Raw genomic sequence first — 18,476 nt, forward strand, 5'->3', positions numbered from 1 at the left:
ACTGTAATAAATGTTACAGCTGTTTTAATAATTATGAATTACTGGCTTGTTTTTGCAGATGTTAGTGTTTTGCAGCTAAAATTAAAAGCCCTTATCCTTGACATCATCCATAATATTGATATTGTGAAGCAGCTTCAAGAAGCAGAGGTGAGCAGTAAGGAGGACTGGGCTTGGAAGAAGCAGCTGCGATTCTATATGAAGCAAGACAAGAAATGCTACATTCAGATGGTCGATGCGGAATTCCATTATACATATGAATACCAGGTACATTATGGCCTTAGCTAATGACTGCTTTCTGAAATAACTGCCAGTTTGTTGATTATGTCAAATAGGGCAAAAATAAATGTAAAATATGTTTTGAATTTGTATGTTTAATTCCTTCAATGGCATACTGTATATATTAAGAGAAGTGAACAAAATAAAAATTATTTCTGTAAAATCAGCAATAATAATACATATTTAGTAAATTAAAGATCTGAGTCTTTGGATATTGTGCAGTGATATAGTATGCTTAAAACGATTAGTAAATGTGGTTCTATGGGGAGCAAGGAACAAACAACATAATTTCCAAACTATTTAAAGGTGAGGGGGCGTGTGAACCTGTGAGTTTCATGGTTGTGTACAATATGTGATAATATGAAAAAAAAGTGGTTCACAAAGTGGCCTAGTGACTTTATAACCACTCTGTATTTACCTATAACAGACTTGACTATAATTTACACTACAGATGGAGTGTACTGTTAATTATTAAAACAAACAAACAAAAATGCCTATCCTCCACAAGATGGCACTGTGTATCTGAAGAAAGCACTGATCAATCAAATCTGGCAGTGGATAGCTTTTACTTGGCTTTTGAACATGCTTCTGTTGCCTCTTTTGAACTTGTTTTACACATTAACTAGCTGCTATAAATTATCTTTGCTTATGACAGCATATTAATTGAAACCTTCTGGGTTCATAAATGTTGCCTTGCTTTGTCATTGTGGTCCTCTCCTGTAGGGTAATGCGGCCAAGCTGGTTCACACTCCTTTGACAGATAAGTGTTATCTCACTCTGACACAAGCCATGAAGATGGGGTTAGGAGGAAATCCCTACGGGCCAGCAGGGACTGGCAAGACTGAGTCTGTAAAAGCTCTTGGTGGACTGTTTGGGAGACAGGTTCTTGTTTTTAATTGTGATGAGGTAAATAAGTGAATGTGCATACCAGAGGTAACATGTCTTGTTAACATGTCAAGTTCATGTATTATGTGTATTATAGGCCATTATGTCCTAGTATGAGAGGAGTTATTGTTGACTAAAGCATTGTGTTAATTGTATCATTCATCAATAGAAAAACAATTAACAATGAGTTTCATCTGTTTTTATTATAACTAATTGGATAAGACTGACAGACCAACATTCTAAAACTGTCTATAATAGCATGTTACAAAAAAAGCCTTGACCATCTGTTTATTTTTTTTATAGTAGATAAGAAAATATATTGCATTTCTACATTTGGAATCTGTGTGGAGTTATTGGCAAGATTAATGAGAAATATGATAGTCTGAGTTGAAGAAGGACAATCAGATTCTATTAAATGACCACACAGAGACCAATGAGAAGACATTTTCATTTGTAATGATGATTGTAACATTGACTGAATGTTAATGCGAGTTTAAAGTCGCCATGAAGAATAATGAAACATTCCTGTAAGCTCATATCCTAAAGTGTTTAAGGTGCCAGCTTCATATTTTCTATGTTGTGGTTGCTCTTCTTGCAAAGTGTTGTGGTACACCAGCTTTCACTTTGACCTGTGACCTAATATGGTTGCCATGCTGAGGTCATGTAACATTTTGGTTTAAGACTGAATGCTTTGGGATATTGGCTTCCCATTTGATACACATTTGTATTCTAATTAACAGTAATGTGGTTGTTGTGAAAGAAAATATACCTGTTTGTAGCATTACTTTTTACAAAACTTCTGTTCAGCACTTTCTGATCCTTTCAGAGATTATTTGAGGTAATGCTGTTTTCAGGGATAAATACTTTGACATTGTCATTTAATCCAATATGGTTACTATATTGATGTCATTTTGCCTCATGTTTACAAACCATTAGATCAGATATGCTGTTTTTCCAACAGGGAGAGGCTGTTTATTTATTTATTTATTTATTTATTTATTTATTTATTTATTTATTTATTTGTACTTTTACAAATAAACAAGTCGCAGCTGTTCTTTTTAATTTATGCAAAGTTAGATGATCTGGGTTTTGTAAATGGTGTATCTACAAACAGTCCCTCGTAGGAAATTATTTTTATTTCATTGCCCTTTTATGTGAAAATAATAAAAGCGTTTATCATTGTTCCTCTTGTTTTAAAGGGTATTGATGTTAAGTCTATGGGGCGCATATTTGTTGGTTTGGTGAAGTGTGGCGCCTGGGGTTGCTTTGACGAGTTCAATCGGCTGGAGGAGGCCGTGCTGTCAGCTGTTTCCATGCAAATCCAGGCTATTCAGAACTCCCTGAAAAATCAAAGAAATGCTTGTGAACTTCTTGGGAAAGAGGTAGGTGCATGTATTTTAGACAACAATAAGGCATTTTGACATATTTTATTCTGCGTATATGTGCTTCTATTAGACAACTACTTTTGTGGCATATGTAAGTTGTGTTTTTATTTATAAGGTGTTTATACATGCATACTGTAAAAAAATAAATAAAAAAAAAAAAAATTTAAATGTCATCTACAAGTACAGTAGAATCCGGCTAAGGTAACACACCTCGGAAAGCAAGCAAAGTGTTCTTATAGCCGTGTACAGGAGTTAGCCACCAGACACAATATGAATCAATAAATAAATAAATACATATGTATTACTTGTCATGACGCATGTGCATCAACATATGAAATGAACTGAATAAGTAAAAGCAAAACAATAGGCAAGTGTATGTTAATAAACTATAATAATAAAGTAACAGACAAACTAACATTAATAAAACTAAAGCAAAACAACACTGTCAAAAAGCTTAAATTGCTATGTTCTATGAAATTAGCTGGTGGGTGTGTTTCTGGCTATCACAATGGCAGAGGGAAAAATAATGGGCGTTACTTATGGTTAACTTAACGTTAATAAACTAACTGTCAAACTAAATGAACACAGCTCCCCTACATGTTACAAAATGCAGCAGCAATATACAAGACATGCACATTATTTAACAAAATGGTTAAGCAACTCACCAGAACAGGAAACACCAAATTGTATGGCTTATTTCAAGAGCTAGAACAATTTCCAACTTTGTGTAGCAAGAGAAACAGCGGCATTGTTTACATGCCATTTTGTAGCGGTGAGGTGCACTCCTGGAAATCTGAATACAGAACAATTCAATCATATGACGGCGGTTCTGGAAAGATTTAATAAACCAAAGTGTCCCTCAGACACTCCCGATGACAAGTCACTTTTTTTACAAAACAGTACTGTATACATTGTGAACAGTGCCAAGAAGGTGTTCTTTTAAGCGAAGTTGCTGTTCCTGTAGCCGGAACATTTACAATGGGAAAAGTCAGTTTCACCACAAGGGTGTTCCCTTAGGCGAAGTGTTCTCTTAGGAGGTGTTCCTATATGCGGAGACTACTGTATTATCAACTATATTGTATTTTAGTATGTTTATCACCCCCCCAAAACTGAACAAAATCTTTGTCTTTTACAGGTGGAGCTGGATCCCAACTCTGGTATTTTCATAACCCTGAACCCTGCAGGGAAGGGCTATGGTGGAAGACAGAAACTACCTGATAATCTGAAACAGCTTTTCAGACCTGTGGCCATGTCTCGCCCTGACAACGAACTAATCGCAGAAGTCATTCTGTACTCTGAGGGCTTCAAAGATGGCAAGATTTTAGGCAGAAAATTAGTTGCCATCTTTAATCTTTCTAGGTATGTTTTGTAATTTTTCAAAGGTGACACAATATAAATAAGTAGAAAAGAAGGATAGAAGTCCAAAGAAGTCTTTGAATCTTAAGTTTTTGATAGGTTGTTGTTTTATGGCATCAAAGAAAGCTGTTATTTAAACTGTTACAGAACACCCTGTAATGTTTACAAGAAAGTCATTACATTGCCTGCTGTGTCCTGCGCTGTCCGTATTGCAGGGCTATATTTTTAAAAAATATTGTGGTAGTGTTTTCCGCATCTAACCTCATACACGTACATATCTTTATGCATTGAAGAAATATGTGCTTGATTAGTTATGTCTTCCATTCAGTGCTGAAAAAATAAAAGTACCAGTATTTTCTAAGTTATGTTGTATTTTCATATAAATTAGTTCATATAATATTGCCACCATGAGCTATGAGGAAGGGACGATAGCTGTATATTTGCAAGCTTATTCCCAAAGTTGAGTGAGGTGAATGGCACCAAAGTGGTTGTAAACACTAATCTGTTGTATCAGTGAGATTTGAGAGCTCTTGGCTCAAATGTAAAATGTGTGTTTAGTCATGAATCTGGAAATGAGGCCCCTGGGATATTTTACAAGTAACCTCTCTCCAGAGTGCTTTGGGGCTCATGCCAAATGAACCAGAAAGAAGGTTGTGTATTCCTGTGTGATCTGATGTTTCAAACTGGGCCCTGGATGTTGTGTGGTATCAGTTTAAGCTATTCAACCAATTTGCAATCCCTATACAGGCAAAGTTGTTGCTTTAAAATCAGTATTGAAAAATAAAGGCATGTTGCAGCATTTTGCCTTTTTTTTTATTTTATTTTTTTACTAATGCATAATTTTAATGCACATCTGCTCTTCTCCCCTCAATGCGTAGAGAGCTTTTAACCCCTCAGCAGCATTATGATTGGGGTTTGAGAGCCCTGAAAACTGTTCTCCGGGGTTGTGGAAGCCTTCTGCAGCAACTGAAAAAAAACGAGAACAAAGAGACAAGTAAGAAAGATGAATTAGCAAGTTTAAACTATTTATACTTTTAGTGTGAAAAAAGAAGTAAAAATGAATACTCAAGAATGATTATAAATCATTTTACTCATTTAAAAAAAAAAAGTGAAGTTCTGGAATTTAAGTGATTACTCTTAATCCAACACGGTCATGTTTAAAAATAATTATCATGTACTTTACATGAGGATACAGAGAAAAAAGGGAGTAGTTTATAATCAAGCAAAAGATAATTAAAGCCATCTGTGAAACCATTTTTTTAAACCAAGAAAAACATGTCTGTAGTTTCTAACATTCTGTTATTGTATAAGAATGAACAGGTTTTTGATCTGATTATGTATTATGAATATTCATGTCTTATTTCATTGTTTTATATTTCTTCTTCCTTGCAGTAAAGGAAAGTCATATTGTGGTGCAGGCTTTGCGTCTAAACACCATGTCGAAGCTGACGTTTACAGACTGCTCTCGATTTGATGCCTTGGTTAGAGATGTTTTCCCTGGGGTTGACTTTAAGGATGTTGAATATAAAGAGTTAACTACAGCCTTACAGGCTGTGTTTGAAGAGGCAAAGTTAGAAATCATACCAAGCCAGGTAAGTTTTTAAGAACAATGTATACAAGCCATATATTGGCACACTTAATAATAACATTATTACATACAATAAAAATACAATGAAATGAGGTCTAAAAAATCAGGTTTCAGAATTGTTATGCAACATCATTAAGATAAATCACTGTTTAGATAATTAAAACAGACCACAATGTCCCTTGTGAGTACATATTTTCCATCTGTTAATCTGTTTTTTCCAGTCTTGGGTAGTTTGGCACCTAAGATGTCTTAAACAAATGCAGTTACCAGCCCTTTCAAGTCTAACACAGACAGAGGGAATGCACAGGATTGATGCTCTAGATGTCAAATGCAGCTGCATCAATATCATTGCCCCTATTGATCAACTTTATAACTGGTCATCAAAGCTGGATTGATGTCTTTCATGGTGACATATCCTACACCAATACTGCTTCATATTCTGGCTCTGGCCTTAGTGATAAGAAGGGTACTGCCACAGACTTACTTTATATATGTTTCCTGGACCTCTGCTTAGCCACATCATCAGTACCATATCTTTAAAAAGCAGTTGTTGATGCAATTATATGCCGTCACTGTGTGGCAAGGTTTTGAGGGTCAGTTATGCTTTATCCATTTAATAGGGAAGATGAGGTCCAATATTATATTTATTAATCCTGTGCTTCCTGGTAGTATGCAAACCAAAAATAATAAAATGTGCATTTCTTTCACATTTTTATATAGCCTATCCAGGCATTAATGTCCTCTCCCCCACCCCCCCATGTGAATTTGTATTTAAGATGAAGAAGGCTCTTGAACTTTATGAGCAGTTGCGTCAGAGAATGGGAGTGGTGATCGTGGGCCCAAGTGGTGCCGGGAAGTCAACGCTGTGGCGCATGCTGAAGGCAGTGCTAGGCAAGAATGATAAGGTGGTGAAACAGTACACTATGAACCCCAAAGCCATGCCCAGGCAGCAGCTTCTGGGCCACATCGACATGGACACTAGGGAGTGGTCGGATGGAGTCCTAACTAACAGTGCGAGACAGGTGGTGCGGGAGCCACAGGGTAAGAGTTTAGGACTAACACCGACAGAATTTTAAACCATACATTAATATCATAATGTATTTATATTATTTAAAGTAATGTTAAAAATAATATAAAAAGAATAACATTAAATCACAGGTTTTCATTGCTACCTCATTTTGTATTTATTTTTAAATATATTTTTTATCTGTACTTTATAATAATGAAAACTATGTAAAATAGCAGTGTTATTTTTCCAGGCTTCCAGTTGAGATCTGCTTGCTTACAGTTGAATGACTCCTACTTTCATTCTTTCTTTAGAGGTGAGCTCCTGGATAATCTGTGATGGTGATATTGACCCTGAATGGGTTGAGTCCCTGAACTCAGTCCTGGATGACAACAGGCTGCTCACTATGCCCAGCGGGGAGAGAATTCAGTTTGGTCCCAATGTTAACTTTCTGTTTGAAACACATGACCTTAGCTGTGCCTCTCCTGCCACCATATCTAGAATGGGAATGATCTTTCTGAGGTAATATACAGTAAATATTTCATTTTGTAGTTAAACAGGACACATTTTTATAAAATCTTGATATGTGTATCTTAATAACCACTTTTAGCTATACTAATGAATTCGTCACCTGAATATGTGTACAGTACATTATGCACAGTTCACACTTTGGATACAATATCAATTAACATGTCAAACAACAAGTTGTTGTAAAATCACTGTAGTATGCTAATAGGGATGCTGGTTAATTTTGTTATAATTCAGTTATGGCTCTTTTAAAGAGTGTACATACTGGTCCTGGAGAGGCTCAATCCGGCAGGTTTTCTAGGGGTCTTTCCATCAATGACTAAAGATCTGGAATAGCTGTTACTCCTGACTAATTAAGCCAATAATTGGTGCAGTTAAGTAACTGAGGGCTTGGTTGAAACGAAAACCAGAAGGCCCAGTAGTTCTCCAGGACCAGGGTTGGAGACCCATGCTATATAGGTTAACAATCCATTCCATTATAATCCTGCAGAGAACCCAGCATGTTGTCAACATCAGAATGTTGTGCTTGGTCATACCTTACATTATACATTATAGTTTGCAATTCATTGCAAGTGTTCCATTTTAATTACCTAAATTGCTGTATTTTAACTATATAGCGATGAAGATACAGATGTTAATTCTCTGGTGAAATCCTGGTTGCAAAATCAGTCAGATGAATGCAGAAGCAATCTTGAAAACTGGATTGGAGACTATTTTCAAAAGAGTTTAGACTGGGTTTTGAAACAAGTGAGTATAACATTTCTGTGAAAGCCTTTAAAGTAAGTCTGCATTTTGAGGTTTATTTACCCAAAATAGGTCTCGGAAAGATAAGCTCTCAAATAAATGTCCGGAGTTATTAATTTGGTGCTTTTTAACATTTTCTGTTGTAACTTAAAACTGGGGCAAAGGCTTTCTAAATATGGTTCTACATTTCTTCCAAATTCCATTAAATGTTTTTTTTTTCTTTCAAAACTCAGCAGTATCAATATAACATCAAAATGCATACATAAATTGACATCTTTAAAAATCACACTTTCTTTTTTTTCCTTTAAGTTCTGTCTTTATCTAGATGTGTAAAACTGCTTAAGGCATAATATTGGTTCCTAGACACAGTTATTTTTCTTATCTAATGCTCCCTCAAATTATAATCTGTAACGACGCAAGCAATCCTCTCTTTCTATCTTCAATCTGCAGAATGACTTTGTTGTGGATACCAGTCTGGTGGGGACAGTCTTCAATGGGCTGTCACACCTCAGTGGTGTCAGAGAGCGAGGGCAGTTTGTCGTCAGTCTCATCAGGGGTCTTGGCAGCAATCTAAATCTGAAATCACGGCAGGAGTTTGCAAAAGAGGTGAGACTTTTATCACATAGTAGATCTCTATGCTGTTTCCATCGTACATGCATTGGTGGTACTCTATTTCTTAGCGGCAGTCTCAATTGTAAATCTTGTCATGTGTTTACAAAAGAGGCGAGATTGTCATATGTAATACAACGTATTTTTAAAAATCTTTCCATTATCCACGCATTGGTGGTAATCTCAATTTGAAACCACGACAGGTGGGTGCAAAAGAGTTGAGATTGTCAAATATAATGCAACTTATTTTGTATAGTGTAGTACACGTTTATATACTGTCACTGTTCCCAAACTATTTCTATGTGCTGTCTTGATGTGGATAAGTTTTAAAATTACAACATTTTGGTGAACAACAAATGTTTCTAAAAATACTGTTACATTTGTACGAAAATGCTCCAAGCCTCGTACACAGTAAACAACGCATTTGTAAAATTTACCAATGCTAATTTGAATCCCAGTGCACCACTAAAATCTTATTCTGCTAGGCAAACATTATTACTAATGTGATTAAATACAGTCATATGTTTTGGCCATAAACACATCCAATAGTCACTGTAGGTGTTTATTTTCTTCTTTGATTTCCATAAAATATGGCAAATGTTTGTTCTGGCTTTTTTTCAAATTTTAGTAATGTGATTTAATAAAAAAATGAATTTATCTAACTGTGACTTACTTTTTCTTCTTTATTAATACTCATTAATACTGTTTTTCATTAAAATGTCTTTGCCGCAGAATTTGTTATTTATAAAGTTATTTGCAGAAAACACACTTTTCTCTTCGCAGATTTTAGGACATTTGACTGCAGATTTCCATGGGGACTAACTAGTACCATTCTGCTACTGTAAATCTCCAAATAAAATATGTACCACAAATCTATTCTGTGATTATTACCTGGTAATGATACTGTGAGCTCAAGGTTATACACAGGCATTGTAACAGGATCCCTATTATATTTTTATTGTACGGTGATGTCACTTGACCTAATAGCATTTATTAGGTTGATGCATTCAATCTCGGTACACACTGACACAATGAATTGTTGGTTTGTGTTTAGGTTCTAAGCTGGGCCCGTGAAAGCCCGCCTGATCCGAGGAAGCCTCTGGACACATTGTATGACCCTCAGACGGGACGCCTGAAGGCTTATTTGCTGGAGAAGCCAGAAAATCTGTCTGCAGACGATTTCACTAACCCTCAGAAACTTCCAGTCATTCAAACACCCGACATGCAGAGGGGTCTTGATAACTTCAAGCAATGGCTCAGCTCTGAAAACAGGCAGCCCTTTATTTTAGTAGGACCTGAGGGCTGTGGAAAAGGGTATGAATTTGAACTTTTACATTTTCATGTATTGTATTGTGAATTAATTTTAATAATTGTGGTGTTGTAGTCACAGCAGTACTATAGTTCCATCAAATTCCACGTCTCCGTAGAACATGATTTTTATTTAGACCTATTTATTTGCCACTCTTTTTATGATTTTATATAAACATTCAGACATTTTAGTTCACATTTTAAATTTTGTCTGCATAACAAGATGCCACACCTGTTTGTATTTTGGATCCCTGTTTTACTTTGTGGATCTGGATTACATTGAATATAATTTTTTTTTTTGTACTGTGACTCTTAGCCCAGGTTGGATGCCAAAATTGCAATTTATATTTAGGGGTTGCTTTAGTTTTTACAGGAAGATTACCAGAACTACTGTATAAATGCATGCATTTGCATAGTCATGGCAGACCTTTGTTTTTCAGCACTGAATTATGCATAGATATTTAGCAAGCTCTTAATTACCAATTTTGCTTTTGGATCTACTGTATATTAGCAGCTTAACACGTGAACGATATTTACATGAATACTATGTGGATTTATTGAATCTGTCACTGTTTAAAGTACATCTAATTGGAACAGATGTTTTGAGCAATTACCCTGCTGTGTTTTGGCATCTGTAAATTCCCTTTTTCTGACATACTCAAATCAACTTGATGTGTATTTTTTCTAAGCAAAGTTCACAAAGACCTAGTCAAGTCTGATTTCACCATCTGATTCCCTATGTTTATGCTGTATACTATATGTATTATTAATATTGGCATTACTTCTTATTGGTTATGCCTATTATCATTTTGTATTACAAGTAATTATGGTTACTGAAGTAACAGTGACTGATTTTATTTTTATTATCAATGAGATTTTTATATTTTCATTATTCTAAGTTACATCAACCTTGCCCATAAAAATACATGTATTTGCTATTGTATTTGTTTAATGTCTCCAATTTGTTTAATGTGTCTTATGTCAGAATCCCAATATATTAAAGAAATTAGGTCTGTTTTAGACTCCATTTAAATATTTTTTAGAAGTGGCTAATTCATAAAACATTTCTTCTTCTGGATCTTTAGAATGCTCCTGCGATATGCCTTCTCCCAGCTCAGATCCACACAGGTTGCCACTGTGCATTGCAGTGCCCAGACCTCCTCTCGTCATATTCTGCAGAAGTTGATGCAGACCTGTCTAATACTTAGCTCCAACACTGGACGTGTCTACAGACCTAAAGATTGTGAACGTCTTGTTTTGTACTTAAAGGACATCAACCTGCCAAAACCAGACAAATGGGGAACCAGCAATCTAATAGCTTTTCTTCAGCAGGTAATGTTTAGGCTGCAGAAGTAAAAAATATTGTCATTGCCTCCCAAAACTGTATTTGATAAGGCTTAGGTGTGTGTGTGTGTGTGTGTGTGTGTGTGTGTGTGTGTGTCTGTGTCTGTGTCTGTGTCTGTGTCTGTGTGTGTATTTAAAGATGTCTACCTGCACACTGTAAAAATATTCTCTCAAAAGGATTGTGCTTTTCATCTTTCTAATATTCCTTTCTTTCCCTTGACTGTATTTTACCTCAAAAGTCCCATTTAATTAAGTTTGTTTTAAACAGTTGCAATCTTTTTGGCACCATATGCTTTAAGTTAATCATGCACAGCTAACAGATGGCAATGAGCTCATTAGTTTAAATACACTTAAAAAAAAAAATGGGAGAGATGGAAATTCAGATGTTTGTATAATATTCTTGTATACTGGTAAGAGACCCCTGGTTTTGGTTTTGTGTGTGATTAATTTTCTTGAAGTAATAGTTCCCTTTAGTCATTCAGGCCTAATTTGTTTTAATAAGGTGCTGACCTATCATGGATTTTACGATGATAATCTGGAGTGGGTTGGTCTGGAGAACATTCAGATTGTGGCTTCAATGTCCGCAGGGGGCACAGTGGGAAGACATATCCTAACGACTAGATTTACATCAGTTGTTCGCATATGTACAATCGAGTAAGTCTTTTTAATGGTCAATTCCTTCTACTTGCAGGCAGTGTTTTTTTTTTTTTTTTTTCTGTACATTGATTGTGGTGGGGATTCCAAGTACTTCCACCCTTTAACTTTTTATTATTTGAGCTGGTGGGTTAAATACCCTACTATTTTCCCCTGCTGGGGAAGCATATGCGATACTTATCATTCGATAACAGCTTATCAAATTGTGATGACACTTGATAAGGATATCCTTTAGAACAAGTGCTCACCTTGTGGGGGGCCAAGCATGCTTACTGGTACCTAACTGAACTATACATATTTGAGGGCAAATTAGAAATGCATTTCAGTTATTTTAATTTAATGGTTATGGTTCTCTTAAACACATGAAAATATGAAATGCAATATATGAGATGGCATCTTAATCTTTTTTCTTTTTTTTTTTTAAATAGTTATCCTGACAGAGACCAACTGCAGACTATCTACAGTGCTTATCTTCAGCCTGTGCTACACAGGAACCTAAAAAGCCACCCAGCCTGGGGTTCAGCAGGCAAAATACACCAGCTGGCTGGATCCATGGTGCAGGTGTATGAGCAGGTATAAAAATGTGACAAAGCAATCTTATTGTAGAATAAGTTTGCCAGGGTTATTTCACATTATTTTCCCACTCAAGAGCAATTGAGCTGCGTTTTTTAATTGGCAGCTATTAATAGCTTTTAAAGTGAACATCCCGTACCAAGCAAAGTTATCAGTTAGCTTTCATTTAAGCTATAAATGCCTTTGAAATATATAATAAAATCTTACCACTTACTATGTTATTAAATCCAGATAATCACCTATATGGAAAGAAAATCTATTTTCAATATATTTAATATATGATCTATGCAGTCCATATCAAATGTTGTATCTACATTTGATATATATGAAACATGTATTCTGCTCTTTTTAAATGATTAATACCTGTGACACTGTTATTAGTGGTACTGCTCTTTTTATTTACAGAAAAGGTATTCAGTATAAGGGAAAAGAGGGATGGTGGTGTGGGCGTCTTGATTTATAAAAGCTGTGCCGAAGTATGAGACTTTGACTTTCAAAATGAAGGTCAGGCTGTGCTGGCACTAACTCCTGACTTATTTCTGTTTGCTTTGTCTTCAGGTCAGAGCGAAATTTACAGTTGATGACTACAGTCACTACCTCTTCACTCCCTGCATTCTCACACAGTGGGTGCTCAGTTTGTTTCGATATGATTTAACCGGAGGTGAGATATTACACTATTCAAAGGTGCCGACTGTCGTTCTTTTAGGGTACACATGGACTCGGTGCTACTGATAAAACAAGAACATATTTCTCTTCTCTGTTCTGTTGAATGACCATGAATATTTATCATCTACAACAGAGATTCAAACACAGTGTATGTAATGAGACAATTAGTTGTGGTGATAGGTCTATCATATGTAATACCAGGCATTTTTCAATCAGCTTTTTAAGCAACTCGTCATAGGGGAAATTTTCAGTAAGTAGCAAAAATCAAGATTGATTTGGTGTTGTGACTTGAAGTGGTGACAGTTACTTAAAGATGCCACCCTAAAGTGTCTAAACATGTTGCAAGAATTATGTTGATTAAAAAGTTGCCTTGTGTTACATTGACTTAATACACAGAAGTGTGATATGGATGACAACAAAAAAACAACATCAATCTTAATTGTATTAAATTGTTATTTCTTTCTTTCTTGTTAATCTTGCCTTCTGAATGATTTTTCAAATGGTATGTATACCTTTCACTCAAACTCTATTTATCTGTAAACTGCTGCCAGTCTAAATTGAAAACAAATATATCTGGATTTTTATTTCTTAGGCACATCACAAAACTCAGTAGACCTCGTTTTAGAAGTTATAGCTTACGAAGGACATCGTCTCTTCCGGGATCGTCTTGTGAGCACAAAGGACATCAATGCATTTGACAACATTTTGATGTCAGTGATTCGTGGAGACTGGGGTTCAGATGTGCTAGAAAATATGGCAGGTAATTCATGGGTGTGTTTGAAGAAAGCACTGCTCTGCTTTGATCTGTTTAATGGTAGCATTTTTAGGTTTTATCTCTGACTAAAAATAACCCAGGTTGCAATTCCCATTAAAGGGCATGTATAATTCATGTATTTCTGTTCTGCTTTTGAAATAGATTTGTTTAATTCTGGGGAAGGGTCTATTTTTTTATGTATTTTGCAGTCAGAATAAGTAAACTTTACAGATGTTGCAGGAAGATTTTTGAAGGTTTTTTGCTGAATGTTTTTTATTTAAAAAAAATGCAGCTAATGAAATACATCTGTTATTTTAAGGTCTGTTTGCTGACATTGCAAGAGTAATTAACGACATGGTTGAATTGCTTAGCCAAGAAAATAATGTGACATTGAAGATGCAGCACATACCAACACACAGTAGTCCCTTTTATTGTGTGACCACCAAAAAGCCCTATTTGTATTCACAGATCTGAATGCAGATTTACATGTGAAATGGATTTAAGACATGATAAATGTATATTAAACATTTTTTTTTAAAGCATGGTAATACTGATACTGATACCCATTACAATATACATTTTCCAGACTCTTACTATGTCACCTGGGGAGCTCCTCATGAAGCTGGTGCAGTAATAGCTCCTGGACAGCCTTTACCTTCACATGGAAAACCACTGGGCAGACTGAGCTCCATGGATTTGAAGGAAGTTATCCACAAGGTAGGTGCTGAATGAAAGTTGGTTACAATGAAATTCAAATGTAATCCTGAAGTTAGTAAAACAGCAACAAGCCCCAGTGGCTCAACTAGTAAAAGCACTGCCTCTTGGGAGTGTAGGGTGAGTCATGTCAGCATGATTTGAATCTTGCTCATTCCAAGTTGGCCAGGGATTTACAGGGAGCATTGGCTTTTGCACTGCCTCAGGTAGTAAAATCTTAGGATATTACACCTCACTGACACTTTCTGTCCCATGGGCTCAGTAGCCTGATAACATTGTTGCTTAGGTTTGGTGCTTGAAAATAAGAAGTTCACTTAACATTAGGAATGGAGGTTGCCTGTTCATCTTGGCATTCCAAATTGAGTTGAACAAATGGGGTTAAAATGAATATAAAATGTATGAAATAAGAACAGTTTAAGGGGATAATCAAATAGGGTACGGAAAAGGTCCTGGCTCCTGGAATCCTTTTAGGTGTGTGAGATGAGCGGGTTGCCAAACAAACAAGGAATGCACTGCATACTGTTAGATGTAGGTATGCATAAAGTAATGAAAGTAAAAAGTCTGGGTTACTTTTAATTGGTTGGATAAAAAAAACTGTTGTTGTCTTAATTGGGAAGGAGAGGGTGACACGTGCCAATCCTACCTATTGTTTGGGCAAACTTGGTTTGTGTTGTGTACTGTAGTCTGGTTTTATCTTTTAAACCAGATGGCTTCAAGAATTACTTATAGCTTTATTTTTGTTACTCCATTGTGTCAGAAGTATCCTGTCAATGTGCAGATGACATTTTATTAAATGTGGTTATATCCTGAAGCACAGTTCCTTGCCCTTTTGTTGAGCGTTATTAGTCAGTGTACTGAAACTTTGGAAGTATATTTGATTTATTGGAAATATCGTTTTGAAAGTTATCTCAAAAGAACATCTTATCGTGAACGTTCCTATTTTAAACCAATAATATTTTTATTTCTGAAAAAATTGACATAACCTTCTTGTGTGTAGAGACATTTAAAGATTTGTACTGGAGTTTTGTAAATCTTACCTGTCATAAGTTATTGATGCATTAATACTTTAATCTTGGGGGGGGGGGGGAGCAAAACAAGTATTTGGATTGTATGCCAAAACTTTAAATGCTGGTGTTAGATTGTATCAAAAATCTAGTCATTGTGCCAGCAACGACCGCCCACTTTTAATGAATAGTATGAGAGCTCAAAAGAAGGGATTGTTTTAGATTGGTTTTAATTATTCAGATTCAGTAAAGACACTCAGGTGTAAATAAATGATTAAATTATGCAAGCTGGACATGCTTTTACAATTTTTCCAAGTTTCATTATTATTATTATCTGTTTCTATGTTATGCAAGGGTTTATCAAAATGAACATTTTCACAGAGTGAATGGCACAGAATAAATGCCTAAATAATCTAAGGGGAATGTCAGATCAGATTGAATGGTTTGTAAACATGAAGTAAAATGGAAATGCAAAAAAGATCTGACATTGATATGTATTGGGTTAAAACAATGCTGAAAATGTTCTAGTTATGTCCTTGTCCTATGAAAATAAACTCTTGTAACAAATGTGCATGACAAGTTTTAATAAATTAAGATAACTAATTCCTAAGTAAGACCTCTGGAATTAATAGATAGCTATTAAACACAATTACATAATATTCTCCAGAACTTGTTTTATGAATGCCCATACAAAGTTTCATCATAATATATCTAAAGTGTTACATGTGTACATATCCATGTGACAGGGGAAATGCATTCCTGCAGGGAATAACCATTTTAATAACTACATGTTTTTCTGTTTATAAATCCAGTCGTACCACTGTCAAGGACAACCTTCAGACAAAGTGCACCTTGATAATGCAACAGTGAGGCCCATCACTGTTTTCATTACAAACCTACATCTTCACTGAGTACTGCCTTTGGTTCCTGACATTGGATGAAAATATACTTTAACAGAGACAAGGCACCAAGTAACATCCGTTCAGTCAGTGAATCAAGTAGTTGTTTCCAAAAAATGCAGTAATTGAAAAGGATATCTTAACAGATGAAAAAAATACTACATTTTTTTTGTATTTAGAAGATAACACAAAAAGGATTAACAACATTAACAACATTTTTATTAAAAAAAATATATATTATTTTGTTCTCAACAGGGCATAATCCAGTATGGAAGAGACAACAGGGAACTGGACATCCTGATTTTCCACGAGGTCCTTGAATACATGTCCAGGGTGGATAGAGTCTTGAGCTGTCCTGGAGGGTCACTGCTTCTGGCTGGACGCAGTGGAGTGGGCCGTCGTACTGCCACCTCTGTGGTTAGCCACATGCATGGAGCCACAATGTTCACACCCAAGATCTCCAGGGGTTATGGACTGAAGCAATTCAGAAATGACCTAAAGCATGTAAGTGTACTTAAACTTCCTGTACTTTCCAGTATGTACATTAGCTGTTTTTTTTCAGGCTGCAAATAGCTTATACATTCTATGTAATGCTGCAGTTCCCCTTGACCATCCCCAGTTTGACTCAAATATACAGTACCACTTATTGGTGTACGTTGTTTGAGATGCAGGGACATAATATTCTTCCTACCCTTTTCCTACCTGCTCCTGCTACCATTTGCAGTAATGCAAGGTTATTTAAGCAATAGAGTGCATTACTGTCTGGTAGTTGACGACTTTGGGAGGGTAAAACAAGGTCAACTACCAAAATAAAGCCTGATTTAATCAGGGTTTTATTGTGATTAGAAATTGGTATACAGTGCTTGTATTTATATTGTAACAGTTTTTTTGCATTTTGCTTTTTAAAGTTAAACATTCTATCTGAATGGTGCCCTGCAAAGGAGATACTTAATTTGTGAATGGAAATTCTGAGGTTTCTAGTAAGCTGTTATTGCTGTGCTTGTTATAGAACAGCATACATTAGTTTAAATGGATACTAGATTATTTACCTTTTACAGAAATGTATTTCTTAACTGTTTCATGTACTGTTATATGTGTACAATGCTTCTGAAAAGTCTCCGCAAGGCTGGAACATATGTGTCGGCCACGCTTCACTGCAGGTTATTAAAGACCTAAGGAAACGCTTTGAAAATATGTTCCAGTATATCATCCTTGCCACTTAGTATTAAATGGGAATTTTTGATTGCTGTTCCTGTAGGTGATGCAGCTCGCTGGAATTGAAGGGCAGCAGGTAGTTCTTCTTCTTGAAGACTACCAGTTTGTGCACTTTTCTTTTCTCGAGATGGTCAATAGTCTGCTGTCTTCAGGTCAGTGCAGAAATTAGGTTGATAAATGGAAAAAAGGTTTTTTATCTGGGGAAAACTGCTAATGTATACACTGTTGTATTTTCAAGAAAGCAGTATTTTGGTGTTGTGCTCTTTGTCAAAAAATGCATTTGGTCAGTTGATCAAATATTTTTAATGCCCTGCAGTAAACACAGTTAACATAAAACAAAACAATTCCTACATGAAAGTTCTAGGGATAAAAGTTTTACTTCATGGTTTTTCCACTTTGATAAAACTACACAACAGTCACTGGAAAAATGTTTATGAAACTCGTGTCCTTAAATATATCATAGACATAGGACGTGCTGTTAATCTCTTTACCTAATTCTTATTAAACTGGGTTTTTGCATTTCAGGCGAGGTTCCAGGTTTGTATACTACAGAAGAACTGGAACCACTTCTATCACCTTTAAAAGACCAGGCTTCTCAAGATGGCTTCACCGGACCCATTTTTAATTATTTTTCATATAGTAAGTGAGATGCAATGTGCCACCCATGTAAAATATTAAATGCTGTGAACATTTTGACTGATGAAACTTAATCAAGCAGAAGAGTCATTGGCTTCATGGAGTAAATCAGATGTGAGTACATCCCAACATTCGGAGAGATCCTTCTGTGCATCTCTGTAAAGCAAGTTAAACTTGTGTGTATTTTCATCAGTGCATGAAAAGGTTTTCAATTTAATCCTGTTACAGAGTTGTAAGTGGTGTGTGCTTTGCTTATACAGCATGTATTTTTTAAACTTTCCTATTATTATTATTATTATTTTTTTTAATTGGCACTAGGATTTCAGCTTTTT

General features: G+C 35.6%; 1 protein-coding gene across 1 annotated transcript in view; it reads left to right on the forward strand.

Moving 5' to 3' along the window:
- LOC117406278 (cytoplasmic dynein 2 heavy chain 1-like) overlaps positions 1-18,476 on the forward strand; it is a 149,648-nt gene that overhangs the window by 20,787 nt on the left and 110,385 nt on the right. The window contains exons 33-52 of the mRNA XM_059031142.1: positions 59-264; positions 1,000-1,182; positions 2,361-2,543; positions 3,682-3,905; positions 4,781-4,896; positions 5,295-5,494; positions 6,267-6,531; positions 6,811-7,018; positions 7,642-7,771; positions 8,219-8,374; positions 9,432-9,691; positions 10,771-11,017; positions 11,532-11,683; positions 12,112-12,256; positions 12,815-12,917; positions 13,515-13,682; positions 14,263-14,393; positions 16,549-16,797; positions 17,552-17,660; positions 18,034-18,147. Coding sequence (XP_058887125.1) covers positions 59-264; positions 1,000-1,182; positions 2,361-2,543; positions 3,682-3,905; positions 4,781-4,896; positions 5,295-5,494; positions 6,267-6,531; positions 6,811-7,018; positions 7,642-7,771; positions 8,219-8,374; positions 9,432-9,691; positions 10,771-11,017; positions 11,532-11,683; positions 12,112-12,256; positions 12,815-12,917; positions 13,515-13,682; positions 14,263-14,393; positions 16,549-16,797; positions 17,552-17,660; positions 18,034-18,147 — 3,549 coding nt within the window. The remainder of the gene's footprint in view (positions 1-58; positions 265-999; positions 1,183-2,360; positions 2,544-3,681; positions 3,906-4,780; positions 4,897-5,294; positions 5,495-6,266; positions 6,532-6,810; positions 7,019-7,641; positions 7,772-8,218; positions 8,375-9,431; positions 9,692-10,770; positions 11,018-11,531; positions 11,684-12,111; positions 12,257-12,814; positions 12,918-13,514; positions 13,683-14,262; positions 14,394-16,548; positions 16,798-17,551; positions 17,661-18,033; positions 18,148-18,476) is intronic.

Source organism: Acipenser ruthenus, chromosome 9, assembly GCF_902713425.1.
Source record: "Acipenser ruthenus chromosome 9, fAciRut3.2 maternal haplotype, whole genome shotgun sequence".
Taxonomy (NCBI): Eukaryota; Metazoa; Chordata; class Actinopteri; order Acipenseriformes; family Acipenseridae; genus Acipenser; species Acipenser ruthenus.